At 32.5% G+C, this 17127-nt stretch overlaps 2 protein-coding genes across 2 annotated transcripts; one reads left to right on the forward strand and one right to left on the reverse strand.

The window, feature by feature from the left end:
• Positions 1-7284: 7284 nt before the first annotated feature.
• Positions 7285-8506, reverse strand: LOC122603612 (thioredoxin H2-like). The gene is made up of 2 exons (XM_043776364.1): positions 8162-8506; positions 7285-7531 (listed from the first exon to the last, which is right to left on the reverse strand). The coding sequence occupies exons 1-2, from the start codon at positions 8432-8434 to the stop codon at positions 7382-7384; spliced, it is 423 nt and encodes a 140-aa protein (XP_043632299.1). The 5' UTR covers positions 8435-8506; the 3' UTR covers positions 7285-7381.
• Positions 8507-12838: 4332 nt separating this feature from the next.
• On the forward strand, positions 12839-15281 carry LOC122604743 (probable prolyl 4-hydroxylase 6). The gene is made up of 7 exons (XM_043777612.1): positions 12839-12930; positions 13025-13111; positions 13188-13245; positions 13896-14000; positions 14104-14337; positions 14677-14737; positions 14977-15281. The coding sequence occupies exons 1-7, from the start codon at positions 12839-12841 to the stop codon at positions 15279-15281; spliced, it is 942 nt and encodes a 313-aa protein (XP_043633547.1).
• The last annotated feature ends 1846 nt before the right edge of the window (positions 15282-17127 follow it).

Consider the following 17127-nt stretch of genomic DNA (forward strand, 5'->3'; position numbering starts at 1 on the left):
GTTATTTGCTTTGATTAGAAGGGTGGAGAATTAGAGATAGTAAATCACTCTATGTTTTGCAGCTATACAGCTACTTACAGAGGCTTCTACAACTATCATTGGATTCAGGATTCTCATGGTCTCTTATTCATAGATCATATATATCATCGGGTAATTTTTCATCAATAGAACTATCTGAGAGGGTGGAATGCAATTCTAGGCTAGCTGTTGCTTTGTCCGTAATAGACAACTGCTTTTGCCTATTGCTGACAGGAGAAGTGACTTGACTCATAATAACCATTGGAAAAACAAGGGTTGGTGCCCGTGAGTTGCGATGGTTAAACGGTGATGATAATACAAAACAATAGGGAAGAATCGATATGCGTGTGTAAATAGGAAGGAGAGAAAGAAGTGACTGTGTGTTAAATCTTTGTATGGTGTTTGTCTGATTGAGTTTAATGATATAGAATTAGAGGTAATGTGTGAATAAGGGGTAATATAAGGATATTGAAAAGATTGTTGAATTTCCTAAAATAGGGAGTCTAATATGTTTTATAAGGGACTAGCACGGTACCCGCACAATGCGGCGGTGGTCGTAGCGGCGATAGTGTGGTGGTAGGAGCGACTATTGGTGGTGGAGGCGGCGTCAAGTGGTGTAGATAATTAATGTAAGAGTAATTTTTTTAAAAAAAGTAGTTAATTTAAAAGGTTAATGAAGATATTTTAAAAAATAAAGGACTAGTAGTGTTAGATAATTTTTCCATGTAACATTTAAAGAGAAAGTTGTTTTTTTTATTAGATAATATAAAAGTATAGATTAGGTGTAAAGGGAATTAAGATTAAGAAATAGGAGTATTTTAGGTATAAAAAAAGTGTTGAATTTCCTAAAATAGAAAAATTCAATATGTTTTATAAGGGTTTATAGATTTTTTTATTTATTATTATTTTTTTAAGAACAGCAAGGGCCGGATCATGGGTATCCGGACTAGATACCGTGGATCTACCCGATCCCCCCCCCCCCCCCCCCCGTTAAAAGCTCCACGAAAGCCATGACAAAATCCTGGCGGGCGATCACAGGCCGAGAGTATCGAACCTATGACCTCTTGGACAAAAGTCCGGGTGTCCAACCACTGAGGTAAACAGTGAAGGACACATAAGAGTTTATAGATTATAGATAACAATTGGTCTGTTTTCCCCTTTTAGAGAAGAAGGGAAGATAATTAAGGGGTGTTTGGTACGATGAAATGGAAAGGGGAGAAAGGAAATGAAAAACACTTCCCTTGTTTGGTTACTCCAGTAAATAGAATCGAGAATGGAGAAGTGAGAATGGTTTCTATTCTCTCCATTCTCTACAAATGGGCGGGAATGTAGTTTTTTTAATGATATTATATGTGTTAACATTGATAGTTAATATTCTTTATTTGTACCAAACGACATGATTCATTATATTTTCAAATACTCATTTTCTTTCCTACTATTTTCATTTTCTATTACATTTCCGTTCTTTATGATTCTCTCATATCAAACACCCTCTAGGTACAAGGTAAAATGAAGAAAAATGTCTTGTATCTATAGAGAATATAAGGATAAAACTTTTCTACATCTATCAATGTGACTATTTGAGAAAAGAAAAAATCTCTATTTTTCTCCCCTTTCTTTTATCCTTCGCGACGCTGCACTAGTGGGTCCTCATGGGTTAATTTGTTTGATCCATGATCAAATAGGTTGGCTCATAGTGCGATGATGTTCGACCTGGTTTGACTTTCTCGTTATTTTTAAATTTATTTTAAGAAACTTTTATTTATTTTATATATATATATATATATATATACATAGATAGAGAGAGAGAGAGAGAGAGAGAGAGAAAGAGAGAGAAAATGGAGTATGTGACTGTTATACACCTAAGATTGGGTGTAGAACCCCTTACATACTAATTTTTTAATATATATCTAAATGCTTGACCCCCATGAATTCTATGAATTAAAAAAACAAGATGTGAGGGGTTCTATACCCAAGCTTGGGTGTACAACAACCACATAAACCTTACCCTCATATATATATATGGTATGGGGTATGTGGCTGTTAAATACCCAAGTTTGGGTGTAGAACCCCTCACATTTGTTTTTTTAATTCATGAAAAGCATGGGGGCCCAAGCATGTATATATATATATATATATTAAAATATTGGTATGTGAAGGGTTCTACACCCAAACTTGAGTATCTAACAGCCACATACTCCATTTTCTCATATATATATATATATATATATATATATATATATATTATGATACCATAATATAAATTTTTTAATCTAAACCTAAAAGTTTCAAATTTTTTTTCTGAAAATAACCTTCTGTTATATATATATAGGTTTATTTCATGTTCTTTTTTTCATTGTTAATATTAATATTATGAATATAATATATCTTATTTGATGTTATCTTTATATATATATATACTAAAAGACGATTGACCTAATAGCTTATTAACCAATCATAACTCTCGATTTTATCAAATTGTATATTGATGATGTAATTATTAGTTTAACTACAAATTAAAAAATTTAATAGTTATTATCCAAATATATCAGTATATTATATTATTATTAATATTTATACTTTTTTGTTTTGAGTCATAAATTTCCACGTTTTAACCATCACAATCTAGAACATTGATGGACATATTATGATTTTGTAATATTCAAATCGTTAAGTATATCACAGTAAACGACTTCGATAAACATATTTTTAAAAATATTTCAATATAAAAATCAAAGTTTTATAATATAGATCAATTTTATCATGATTTTTGTAATCAAGGTGATAGGTCCTAAAGGAGATAACAGGATGGTCTAAAATAGTCTCAAAGAGTTGTAGAGGGGGAAGGGGATGAATACAACTTTTAACTTTAACCAAACCAACTCAGCTTGGAAATAAATGTTAATGCGGAATGTAAATTATCTTAAAGTATTTAGACAGATTCAGCTTGATATGAATATAAAGTGAGTAAAAGAACAGAATATAAAGATATTAAAGTAAAGTGCAATCTAAGAACAAAGTGGAAGCTGATTTTCAACCAATTCTTTTATTGATAAATAAAAAGAATTACAAGTAGTTGTGGAACAGATTAACCTACAATTCTAATTACTTGGTTGAATAGTAAGTTACAACTCTGTTTCATTTCTCTACTAGCTCAAGCTGAGTTCAACACGGATCCAAGCTGATTAAGCTTTAATCGTTGTGAGAGATAATGAATTGATGCACACATTCTTGAGACACCAAGGATGGTTTATATAGGCATCAACCATGCCTTGGATGCCGTCCATTCTTTTCCACACGTCTTGATCTAAAGGCTTCTACTTGATCAGTACTTGGTTATGGTGACATTGTACTTTTTGTTCCCTATGTACTCAACCATGGTTGATCGTGCAGCAACAACTTCATGAACACCTCATATAATGTTTATAATCAACAAGGCACTTAGAATGTCCTTTCTGATACTTATCCAGTTGATTGATGATATATACAAAGTTGTAACAACACTGGAGCACTTGCAAGACTCCAAGCTGATGGTGTACCTTCCAAGCTAACTGTAAGGCTCAAGTTGATTTCCACCCATCAGCTTGATCTTCTATCCTTGTTCTTCATCTTCGATTCGGACCAAGTGGTTGTTCTTCTTTGGTGCAGCTTGAAAGATACCATCTTCTTCAATGAAGATGTTCAGGCTGACTTAGCTTGAAAGTATCCAAGCTGACCCAACTCCAGAACCAAGAACTTAAGTATATATTTCTGAACCTTTTTTCCATCATCAAATCTTCAAACTGATAATTGAGCAACTTGACTCCAACACAAGGTTAAGCTATTGCTTATCTATAATTAAGTCCTATAAATATATATGAAAAAGCAAAAAAAGAAACAAAAATAATAATAATAATACGAAAGTAATAAGTAGTAGTAGTCGTATACTCGTATCACCTTTGTTCATGTGATAACAAAGGTGATACGAGTATACGACTACTACTACTTATTACTTTCGTATTATTATTATTATTTTTGTTTCTTTTCTTGCTTTTTCATATATATTTATAGGACTTAATTATAGACCATGTATGTATGCTTCCCTAATTGTTGTGTTTACGGATGGATTGTAGACGTGAATGGATACTATCAATGGTCTTGATGAGTCAATGGTGAGTTTCCATTCATTCATTCATATAGTTTTGTACTGTATATGTTTCTTTGATCCTCTATCATTGTAATTAATGTTTTAAAACCATTTATCTCTCGATGAATTCATTGTAGGTTTCGGAATTATAAAAGATATGAAAGATATGTAAGAAACAAATTAGTAGATGACATTGAGTGGTCTTCATATCCAACTAATGAAGAATTGTGAGTAGTATACTTAGAGTATCTTGAATGAATTATTTTATCTTTTTATAGTATATAGTAGTAGTAGTCTTAGAGCATTCACAGTGGATACGTTCTAGCTTGTCCCTCGCTCGTTCCTGCAACTAGGACGAGTGCACACCTTTGCACACCGTTAGGTGTCACTCGTCCATGGTTCGTTCTAGAGCACCTCGTCCCCACAAAGACGAACGGATCTATGTTTTTTTTTTAATTGAAGGCAAAATTCAAAATTTTAAACGTTAGAAAGCAACGGTCATGTTGACCGACCCATGCATGCACCATATATATACATTGTCTTCTTCCCCAAACACTTTGTCTTCCCAAACACATATATACATATACACCATACCCGCCGGCCATCACATAGCAACTAGAAACACCCATTTTTCCAAAACAACACCCATCAAAATGTCTAGAAACTTTAGCAACCAAAGGGGTGACGACTTCTATAACGCGGTGCTTAACTTCTCGCCCATTAACTCCTCCGCTCCATCTCAAGTATCTCACAACTCACCATCCACACCACAGTATCCACCCTACATACCATCACCAAACGATTATCAATACCAACAATGGCTACACTATCAACAATGGTTATCCCAACAACAACAACCCTCAACCCAACATCCACCACAAGTCGCGGTCCAACCACCACCACAGCCACCACCAGTCGCACCACAAGTTTATATATATATATATATTGTATTTTTAGTTGTTTAAAAATAAATAAATGGTGGGTCCTAGACTAGTCTCTGGATTGTGGGTGTTTTGAGGGATTAGTCCTTGGATTAGTCATTGGGCTGATGTGGAGCTGATGTGGTGCTGACAAGGACTAGTCCTTGGAGGATGAGTGCCTATGACTGTGAATGCTCTTAGTATATTGATTGTTTTTTTAGTAATTGAGGGAGTCTGGTCTAATTACTTTATATTATTTATTCTTTATTAACGAATTGATTGTTCATGAAGAATGATGGTATGGGATTTCGACAAAGTTGATGCAGAAAATCTATACAATCTATCTCAGAATGAGGAGTACTGTAATCGATCCCTTGATAATCGTTTAGGAAAATTAATATTTGAGGGGAGATATATCGATCCAGAGGAAGCATTGTTTGATGAAACAAGATATAGTAATTCTAATGAAGAAGTTAATTCAGCAATAGAAGTCAACCAATCTGATGAAGGAGCTTGGACGGGAACCAAATTCAATATTGATGATGACAAAGAAAGGGAACAAATATTGGAGTTGGTTAAGCAATATCGGAAGAAGAATGAGGAGAGGAAGCAGATGTTTAAGAAAAGAGAAACCGAAGAATGATGATTGATGATTGATGCGATTTGGTTGAATAATTTATCTATTTATGTCAATCTGAAGAAGAGGAAACACAACAACTCCAGTATAAAGTAGTATTCTATCAAGTTTATTTCTTTATCCCCTTGTCAATCGATATTTTGATGGCAGGGTATCTGTCTTTATATGCTTTTGTATGTGTTAAGATCTTTAGTTTAATACATTTGGGGACAATTGCAGTCGTATGCTTTTACGTGTTAAGATTTATAGATTTATAGATTTATATTTTGGGTTGTCATATGCTTCTTAAGAATTCTAATTTGATTTGTATCGACATATGACCATAACACATTATAGTTACTAGTTAGTTAGTTCTAGAGACTCGAGTTCTTGTAATGTTTCTAACCTCAATTATTTGGTGTATTATAATGTTGTAGTCATCAATTTGTTGTCTTAATTAGTTGCCCAGTACCGCTTAACATGTTTATAGATAAATTGACTGTTGTTGCCCCAATTGGTGGGCAAAGAAGCTTTTGTTGTATAAGACTAGCCCAGGAGTCTGTAAAAAGCAAGTGTTGCAAACACATAATGAGCTGGTCAATGTATGTGAATACAGATCTGAATGAGATTAGTTGCAGGGAAGTTATTATTATATTCTGTTATTCTGCTAATCTCTTTGTATTGGTACGGTTGCTACTCATGTCTTGTTTACCACTATGTGTTTCTACTTGTAAGGGCCTGACTGTTTCTGCTTGATTGTATGCTTGCTGCTGCTGCTATTTCGTGTTTGTGTTAGTAGGCTGCATATGGATGTGCATTGCATGAGTCGTTCCCGACTTAAAATGGGATGTTGAATTGGTGCTCCTATTTATTTCTTATAGAAAAGAATGTTGGGACATTTTCCTTGTACTTTCTTTGTGAACTATGCGATAAAGGCGACCCCCTTTTAAAATGCTACCCGTAGTTTATTAAGTCACCTTTCTCAAAAAGAGCCTGCCTCATCCCCTAGGCAATCACCTTGTTTGCCTTTGGGCTTTGACAACACTGCTTTTTAGTCCTCTCATTTGCTTTCTTTAAACTTTTTGATATTATATTTGGTGTGTTAACCAATCTCGGGTTTGGTCTTTGTTTTTGTACCCACTTAAAACAAAAAATATATAGAGATGTATTATATATACATTCGAATACAATCAAACGGATTGAGTGTCGTGGAAAGTGTATTTCAAATGGGAACAATGCATAAAGCTTATAAGAAGTGATGCGATCTATAAATCAGAATAAAAGGTAATAACGAATATACTCCACACCATCACACACACACACGGTGTGGATCACACCTAATTACCTATCACCTGGTGTGATGCAAGCCAATGCAAAAATGGTGTCGAGCACACGCATCTCACGGTCACATCAGCCGACAATGTGTATCTGATCGAACTGTATATAGTCTTATGCTCTATACCTAATGCACACGTCCCTCTTTCTCGTCCTATATCTTAGCTTTTCTATCCATTGCTTACAAAAATCCATCCAACAATCACATAAGAATTTATAAATCATAACCATAAAAATTTAAGACGACATAAACAACATCAACGATGATCTAGTTAGAAAAACATTCAATAAAATCATATTAAAAGATCACCTTATTTGATACAATTCTGATTCCAATTGCACAAAATAGACATAATACCAGAATAATTAAGCAGCAAATTTAGGAGCTTCCCTATTCTTGATGATCTTTTTCTCCAACTCATCTTTCTTTGCACCAATAACCCTTTCCAGCTCCTTTCCTTGTTTCAACAATACAATTGTCGGCATCGCCTGCACCCCGAATTCTTGTGCCACATCCTACAATCATCGAATCAACTTTAATCAACTAATCTCCACATTCTTCACAATTTCAACAATATCACATTCTAAACCAAGTGTTTCTAAATCCCCCAGCCAGTCACGGTGGGATCAATCACAAGAATATATAAAGCATTGATATAGTAAAACATATATAATATTATAATCAGCAAACCCGATTCTTATATTCGTAAAGGCATTCATATTAATAAATATTAATATTAATCAAGGTTGCGAAGTCGCTAGGCGCTCCTAGGTCGGTCAACTAGGAAGTTGTGCCTACTCTAGTCTATGCAGGGAGTACTCGGGGGGTCAAAGCGCCCAAGTCGGTGAGTATTTGGAGTAATCGGCGGACTGGGGTCGACTCGAAGTTCTGCAACAGTGATACTACTAGTACTAAAAAGAAAGGATATTTATATTGTCAAGATTAATATTAATCAATATTAATACTAAAGGTACAGATTTGGATTCAATTCCATAAGAACAATATCAAGGTTGTTGCCCTAAATCCTAATTCTTTAAATCTTAAATCAGGAATAAAAAAGATAACATATAGTCAACACAACAGCTAAAATTTAATTAAATTAATGAAATATAATAAAAAGAAGAATAAATATATAAAGGAAATACCTGTAATTGATCAACATCAATTTTAATAAAATCAATTTCTGGATACTTAGAAGCAAGAGAGCGAATAAAAGGCTCTAACATCTTACAAGGACCACACCATGACGCTGAGAAATCAACAACCATTAATTTAGGTGATTGTTTTGACTGATTATAATGAAGTTGCCATCTGTTTGATGAATGGAATTCTATCACGCGTGATGCTTCTGTTTCGGCGCCGCCGTCCATCGGTGGTTGTTCTCCGGTTCCGACTAAAGCTGATAGAATCGATCCCATTTTCTTTCTTTTTTTTTCTACTATTGCTAGCGAGATTTACTAGAGATTTTTTTTATTTTCTTTTTGATACTTACATACTTTTAATAATGTAATGGGCTTAGGTTTAATTACATAAGTAACCCTTGGACTTTAAGATAATGTTCATTAAGTTGAGTTTTGAATAAATTATCTAGATTATTACGTAAAATAGATTTAAAACAATGTTTGATAGAAAATTGATTATTTACGTTTTTTTTAATGTGAAAAAATATGTTGGGACATATTTTTTTATTTAAAACGTGGTTTTCATATTCCTTATTCACAATAGCTAAAAGTTTATATTCGGATTTGTAAAAGTTGGACAAAAGAGTTATGAATTTGTTTAGGATCAATTGAACGATATAATGCTTATATGCACTTTGGGTTGAATCACATGCCAAATTGCCAAGTGTGTAGAAATATGTTTGATGCCATTACGTTATGGTTACTAGAGATTAGATGACAAAAAAGGGAATACTTAATTATTAACCAACTAACAAACAAGACAAAATTGTTTTGTGTGCAAAGGATCTATGTCGTTATGCAGATTCCCATTTTGATTTGCATGAATTTTAGACTCCCCAATATAAACCTCATTTCAAAACTAGATAAAAACACAACTACTAGAATGTCCTTAAACTCAAATTGCTCGATATATAAAAGGATTTACTCATGTGCAAGTGTGCATCCTCAACAGCCATTAATCAACCATTACTACAAGAAAAGTTACATTTAGCCATTTAGATAGTTTTTTCTTTTTTTTCCAACGACACACTATGGTTACCAAATGAAAAAAAAAAGGAAAAAAGTAATAGCTATGTCAAATAATCCATTTACGACCATTTTCCTATATTGTGATTATTTATTTATTAATCTTTTTTTTTTTTTGAACATTCTATATTGTGAATTCTATTTGGTGCCAAAAACGAAAGTGGCGTCGTTAAAATTGAGTTGTTAATCAGCTAACAGTTATTTCGAAAGTGGCGTCCCAACCGAAGAACACAGCCAAATTAGAGGTCCTAGGTACATTAATTCATAGCCAGGTGTCTCTGTGTCAGCCACATCTTTATCTTTATACATAATAAAAAAGGATTGTTTTTTAAACTATTTTTAAAAACAATTATGATGTGTTATGTCTACAAATTTTTTCAAAATATTTTTATTCTATTTATGATGTCATATTTAGTTAATAATTTTTTTAAAATTATTATATTATATTATATAAATAAAAAAAAATTGTGATGACATAAGACTTTTAAAAATTATGTACTCTCATGCATCTTTTTTTAATTAATTATGACATCATCATATTAATTTTAAAATATCATTTTTTTTTATAAATATATCTCATTAATATAAATTTTTATTAAATGTTCACACTATTATGTAAGTTTTTAATCACCTTAATTTTTCGTTATAATAGGCAGAAAACTATAGTGTCTTTTTGGATAGGTTTTACTTTTTTGTTTTTACCATCCGTATGTGTTTCAACATGTGTCCACAGCTGCACATATTCACACTATTTAACGTTGTTATTATACATTTTAACATGAATATATATTTTAAAACTACCCGGATATAATTAAGTTAATTTGTAAAGCGTTTATAAGTTATCCCGTGTTGAACCCGGGGTGATTAGCTAGTATTTTAGTAAATGAAACTTTTTTTCTAAGACAAGTATTTCCTTTAACTTTAAATTATTAAAAAAGGAAATGCTAAGGGGTGTATTTAACGTGCATAAAAAAAGTTGTATCTTCCATATTAAAAGTCTGAGCCTTGATTTTCATGGTAAATGTACAAATAATTTATGCATCTTAAACACAGTCCTTAGGGCTGTATTTAACAAACCCATTAAAAATGTTATTATTCATAAAAAAGTTTCTATAGCTTTTTTTAAGACTAAAACAGACTTTGTTTTTGCCCAAATAGTTGAGATTTTGATTATTCTATTGATTAAATAAGTCATTTAACTTTTTCTTTTCAAAATAAATCTTTCATTAATCATTATTAGAGTTGTACTAACAACTTTAGATTAAGATTCATGTAGTACGTGTAGCATTAGAAAATAAAAAAAAAAAACAAAGAGAGATCCAGATTCAAACATTTTCTAGATATTTGTCCACTAAATGGTTAATATATATATCATACTAGTGTTTAGGCCCGTCCAATGGACGGATAATCTCAAAATATATTAATCAAAGCTAAAAAGTTGGAATTTAAATATATTAAATAGATATACCGAAATCAACTTGGAAATTTGCTAGTTGAATAGTCACTCCATCGGTCAAAATACTCTTAAAATTTTTCGATCATTCACCATTGACCGAACCATGTATGATAATGCCCTGCAAATAGCAAAAAAAAACATGGAAAAAATTAATAAGTTCTGTTAATTTGTTTCCATGTATTTAATCCAATTTGAAAAAATAAACCTCAAACAAATTAACCATAAGAATTGAATAAACATATTTGCATACAAATCCAGAAAAATTATTCAGGATAAAAAAGGAACCCAACCAAGGACATTTCAAACGTCGATCAAATGATTATATTAGCTAATGCAAGAAAGATACGGAAACAAAATTGTTGATAAAAAAATAGAGTTGAGCCAAAAACCTTGCAAAGCCATCTCCTGTTGTGTTAAATCCTAAACATAACGTGGATCAAAGGGTTTTATCTAAAGGTATTATTTAAAATTGATATCATGCTTTTCATAAAGATCCGAAGTATATCTGTCATACACAAACTAAAATGATGAATTATTTCACCATGCTAAATAATCATACTAAAACATTCAACACCATCTCAGTATGTAGCATTTTTCCCTGATAGAATGACAACGGCTAAAAAATTACACCATTAATGAGCTAGTTTCAAAACAGATTCAAAATAATCATAGTCGATATATTAAAATAATCATAATCTTACTTATAGCAAAATTTGACTTTTTATCTAAAAGCTTATAGAAAGATGTAATCGTAAATCTTAAGTATACACCATTAATGAGCTATTTTTAAAACGATATCAAAATAATCAAAGTTAATATATTAAAGTAATCAGAAACCTACTCATGGCAAATTTAGACTTTATATCTAAAAGGTTATAGAAAAATATAATCGTAAATCCTAAGAGTTAATCTAGGTTACAAATACAAAACTTAATATATAATATTTAGATTAGTTGAGTCATATATCACAACTTAATCAATACCAAAACTAAAGAAGAAACATACGAAAATTAACTCTATATAAATATTGATTTCAATTTACCTTTTTTTTTTCAACTTTAGTTAAATAAAAATTTTACAGTTTCTTATATTTTAAAACTGTAAACTATATAATTTGAAAAATACATATCAATTCATCAACAAAGACCATCTCGAACGTTTTGATTTTCTTCGGGTTGTTCCACTCCGAAATAGTCCATACATGCACAACGCGGAGTCGTAAATGATGATTAACATGTGTTGACTTAAGATCTTCAAGATGAACTAATGTGGTCATATTTTTTGTTGATAAAGAAAAATCCATAATGAACCTCAAACTAAATTAAAAAAGAATAATAATAAAAATAACATGAGAATTCAATGTTAAAAAATAATAGTTATGATTAATTATGTGCAAAATATATAAAAAGAAAAAGTCTTTTGTAGTTGATTGTGGCTTCTTTTTTTGTTGTCGTACGTGAGTTATATTATAGATTACCAATAAAACCGAAAAGTGTAAATTAATTATTTTTAAATTGGGTGATATTGTAAATTGGTGATGAAAAACCAAAACATGTAAATTAATTATTTTTAAGTGTAAATTGGTGATGGAAAACCAAAAAGTATAATTAATTATTTTTAGATTGAGTTAAATTGTAAATTGGTGATGTAAAATCAAAATGTATAAGTTAATTATTTTTAAATTGGTTTAAAGTGTAAATTGGTGATTGGAAACCAAAAAGTGTAAATTAATTGTTTTAGATTGGGGTTAAAGTGTAAATTGGTTATGGAAAACCAAAAAGGGTAAATTAATTTAGATTAATATTAAAAAATTAGAGTATTAATAATGGAGGATTAGGCTTAAAGAGGGGATTAAGGGTGTAAGTGTACCTCCAACCTCCTCTTTTAGTTATATTATAGATAGATATGAACCTTCCATGCCCAGATTCCCCTTTCACCTTCTTACTAAAATCATTTTACTAAACGTATCGATCATGAACCTAAATCACATATAACTAACAAACCCAAACAGAACATGAATTTCTGCTTTGCATTATTGAATTCTCTTGGCTTGATGATCTTTAAAGCTAAATGATCATTTGATCAAATGATTCAATATGACCTTAATTGCCATTTCCCACTGAACCTTGCAATAAAACTTTTATAGGGTTTTTGAAATAATGTATTTTCGGAATCCATTTATCTCATTCGTTCTGTGTTTCTCTTTCCTTTCACCAGATTTCTCAGTCCCATCGTCGGGCTTTCGTGACATGTATGCATCTTTGTTTAACCATATCTCGTTTCTATGTACGTTGTAGATCGAATAACGAATGATTATATGATCACGGTTTCTAATGTTTGCCCAGGAAAACGTTGGCGATCAGATTGCCTAGTGATTCGTATGGCCATTCTTTTGATCCATCCCGGGTTATGCAAATTTCATGGCGTCCAAGGTATTCTAGCAACACTGCTATTCCATAATTTCTTTTGTTACACACTAATAAAGCATGCAGTATTTGGGCCATGCAGAGCGTTCGTATACAAAAACTTTTTAACAGATGCAGAATGTGATCATCTCATTGAAGTGGTCGGTTATCGTCTCTTTTTGGAGTGTCAAATTTCTTCATTGAAGTTTATGCAATTTATGGGTCATGTTAGTATGAACCCATCAGTAGTACGTACGTTTAAATTTCCTTTTAAAATAAATGCTTAGTATTCTTGAGTTTTTTTTAAAAGAAAAGAAAGGGGAAGATTGGATAGGGGAAGAAAGGATAGAAGATTAGATTTATAAAAGTCATTCTTGAGTTTGAAAGGAAAGTGAAAGAAAAATAATTGGAACAATCGCCGGAAACCTGCAACCATCGCCAGAAACTTGCAACCACCGTCGGAAACCTCCAATCACCGCCGGAAATCACCCTTTCCACCTGCAACCACCCCTTCCACGCAACCACCTCCTGCAACAACCACCGGAAACCTGCAACCACCCCCTGCAACGCAACCACCACCGGAAACCTGCAACTACCACCTGCAACCACCACTTCCACGAGTTTCCTTCCAAATTAGGCCAAAATGGGCAGAAAACTTTTGGGGGAAAAAACCTTGATTTTTCCTTCCCTTCACTTTCTTTTCTTTTGGAAAAAAAACTCAAGAATGCAAAAAGGTGATTTTTCTTATCTTTCCCTTTCTTTTCCTTTGGAAAAAAAACTCAAGAATGCAGCTGATTTGACTTCTAATTAGGCAAGGCATAAGCTTAAAAAATCTATGGTTGCCGATGTTAAAACTGGTAAGAGTAAAGAAAGTACGGTTCGTACAAGCAAAGGCATGTTTATTAGGAAAGTTCAGGTTAGCAATTAAGAAGTTTCCAAACTATAAAAACATACGACGTTTAGAATCACAAGTGACGACATGGTATTCATGTTTCTTTTTTTTTTTTTATTCTTTGAAGGATGAAGTAGTTGCTGGTATTGAATCAAGGATTTCGGTTTGGACATTCCTTCCTGTAGAAAACGGGGAGGCTATGCAAGTATTGCATTATGAAAATGGTCAAAAGTATTTGCCGCATTGGGATTACTTTCTAGACAAGACCAATCAAGCATTGGGTGGTCATAGGATTGTCACTGTGCTTATGTATCTATCTAATGTCGAGAAAGGTGGCGAGACTGTATTCCCCCATTCAGAGGTTATGCTTCATTTAGTTACTCTCTACTAAAGGTGCCAAGTTTGGCTCGATCATCTACAATTTCGATTTGAGTTATGTTCTATTCTTGATGATCTCGAATGGGTGGAATGGGTCAATTAGGTCAAAAGTCTAGATTATATTTATTGTAGTAATATTAAGTTCTGATCATATTTATTTAAGCACAGTAGACATTTATAAAATGAATAGGAAAGTGTATATAGTCGGCCGAACCCATTTTGACACATACCAAAAAATGCCTAATTCTGACCTCCTCTCCAACACGAAACGCAGTCTCATAGTTGGTTTTTCTTTCTTAATTGGTTTTCCGATGGTCTGCAGATGAAAAGATCACAACCGAAAACTGACGAGGACTCTGAATGTGCAAAAAAGGGTTATGCTTGTAAGTGAGTTATCAAGATGAAACTATATCTTCTTGTAAAGTTAAGATGCCATAGAATTACAGGTTGACTTTCAAAGGTCAAACATGGGAATTTTTTCTGAATCAAGGCACACTGTCTGTGTGTAAAACTTTAAAACTCATTCCATGATACTAACAAGCTTCTTAATTTATACATTTCTAGTTAAATTGACCAACTTTTTTCTCAAATGTTTGGGCTATACTCTATGTTGACTTTGCAGTCAAACCCAACAAGGGCGATGCTTTGCTGTTTTTTAGCCTTCATCCTAATGCTACAATCGACCCTTTGAGCTTGCATGGGAGCTGCCCTGTCATAGAGGGTGAGAAATGGTTAGCAACCAAATGGATCCATGTCAGAAGTTTTGATCGTAAGCAAGTTAGTGCTAGTAAAAATCAAGAATGCAGGGACGAAAATGTTAACTGCCCTGAATGGGCTGCACGTGGCGAATGTGACAAGAATGGTCTCTACATGGTTGGCTCTGCTGATAGACCTGGAAAGTGTAGAAAGAGCTGTAACGTATGTTAGATTTATTGATGCTAATATATGGAATATATTTTTCTTTTTTTGAGTGGCAAATGCTAGTTAGTATTTAGTTTTTCTCAAGTTGGAAAATTAAACGCCAATGCCCAGGTTTGGACATGGGACCTTCAGAGAGGCAAAGTCGCCTTCCCCTTAAACCACTAGACAAAAAACTCATTGGCTTGACAGGATTTTTGCCGGTCTTTGTGTTTTTTATTTTTACGTAAATATAAATTGTAGAATTTGGTCATTTTCTATAAATGGAACCTTGTGTTTGGTAGACATGTTTGTTACTAATTGTCTATCTCAGATTTGTTCTTCTATCATGCAAAATCTTGAGAACAGATCATTTGTGAGTTATAATTTTTAGGTTCTTCTAGTCCGTAATGCATACCCTGATTTTTTGTAATATTTTTGTTGAATCAGCAAAAAAGTTTCATATAGTATATTTCATTTCAATAGGAGATGAATCATGAATGTGTATTATACGACGATTTCCATCTGTTTGGTTAGGTTTGGAGTGGTTTATATATGAAGCCTACATTCCTATAACTGAATACAAGTTCGCATTTGGTACGACGTAATGAAAGATGGAATGCAGTACATGGTTACTGTTGAAACGAAGAAAATGACATTGTTGGAATAGTCAATTACATGGGGAAAGATATTCTACTTTCATTAATATGGGAGTCCTTGTTGGTATATTTTATTAAATCGATGATGTAAAGGTGTGTTGGATACGCTAGAGAATGAAAAATGTATTGAAATATAAACTATTACTCGTATTATTGTAACTAAATATGTGAAGTTTAAATACGCGGTTTCGATTCTTCGGGGTGTCCAAATCATGTGGGAATTAGGATTGAGGTATTTTACCGGCATCATATGGCTCATACGGGGTGGGTCGATGGGTATCTAATTATGGTACCGGGGCTAGGGTTTCTCTATTACTCTTCCTTATTGTAACAAAATCAAAACCTCAAAAAATGGAAATTAGGAAAACTAAAAATAGTCGAGCCACAAATAATATTGTATCCCCATTCTAAAAACCTCGTGGAATCCTGTGTATTGTGTTGAATATGGTCTTTATTAGCTAAGTATGTATTGTGCGTTTGTCCCATATTGGAAGGAGATATAAGTATAAGTGTGTTTATAAGTGCTAGTTTGATTAAAGTATTCAAATGGATAAAGTCTTTTTGGAGGGAAACTTTAATATCGATATATATTGACTTAGCACTTTGCATCCTTTGCCTTTAATTATCAAAAGACCCGTTTTTTATTTTGGATAAAATCAAAACACGGTTTTATGTTTTTGGTGGTTATCAAAAAACTGTCTTTGGGTTGGTTTTTGACAGTTTAAAAACTGTCAAAACTCTTATATATACAGGCATAAGGAGACGTATTTAACATCTCAATTCCTTCCTCTTTTTTCTCTGATAAAAATACATACTTACAATGTTCATAGAAAAAGATTAAAATACGTTGTTTAATCTTTTGTATTTGGAGTGAATCCTGGGAGGAAACTAATCTGAATCTACAAGCGTTTATAGTGGGGGCTAATATTTCTTAAGGATAGTAATAATCATGTCCTCAAATTCGTTTATATTATTTTCTGTTTCTTCTAATTCTCTGTCTTATAGAATCAAATTTTTAACATATTGTTGCTAACCACTTTTTTTTTTCCAACCACGTTTATCTCATTAACTCTTAGTTTAGGAGATGACATCTAAAGAATAGAAAATTGTTCAGACAAGGATGATGAACCATTAGGATTGGTAAGTATTCAGTTATAAATTTTCAAAATACCTTTTTTTATAACTTTGAACTTAAATAATTTTATTGTAATATATAA

This window comes from Erigeron canadensis, chromosome 6 (genome assembly GCF_010389155.1).
Source record: "Erigeron canadensis isolate Cc75 chromosome 6, C_canadensis_v1, whole genome shotgun sequence".
NCBI lineage: Eukaryota > Viridiplantae > Streptophyta > Magnoliopsida > Asterales > Asteraceae > Erigeron > Erigeron canadensis.

Bases quoted from the DNA above. Each gene is read 5' to 3' on its own strand.
- LOC122604743 (XM_043777612.1), top strand. From the start codon at position 12,839: ATGTATTTTCGGAATCCATTTATCTCATTCGTTCTGTGTTTCTCTTTC. The intron at 12,931-13,024 runs GTATGCATCTTT...ATGTTTGCCCAG, and splicing joins TCGTCGGGCTTTCGTGACAT to GAAAACGTTGGCGATCAGAT. The intron at 14,001-14,103 runs GTTAGCAATTAA...TATTCTTTGAAG, and splicing joins TGTTTATTAGGAAAGTTCAG to GATGAAGTAGTTGCTGGTAT.
- LOC122603612 (XM_043776364.1), bottom strand. From the start codon at position 8,434: ATGGGATCGATTCTATCAGCTTTAGTCGGAACCGGAGAACAACCACCG. The intron at 7,532-8,161 runs GTATTTCCTTTA...CGATGATTGTAG, and splicing joins TTGATGTTGATCAATTACAG to GATGTGGCACAAGAATTCGG.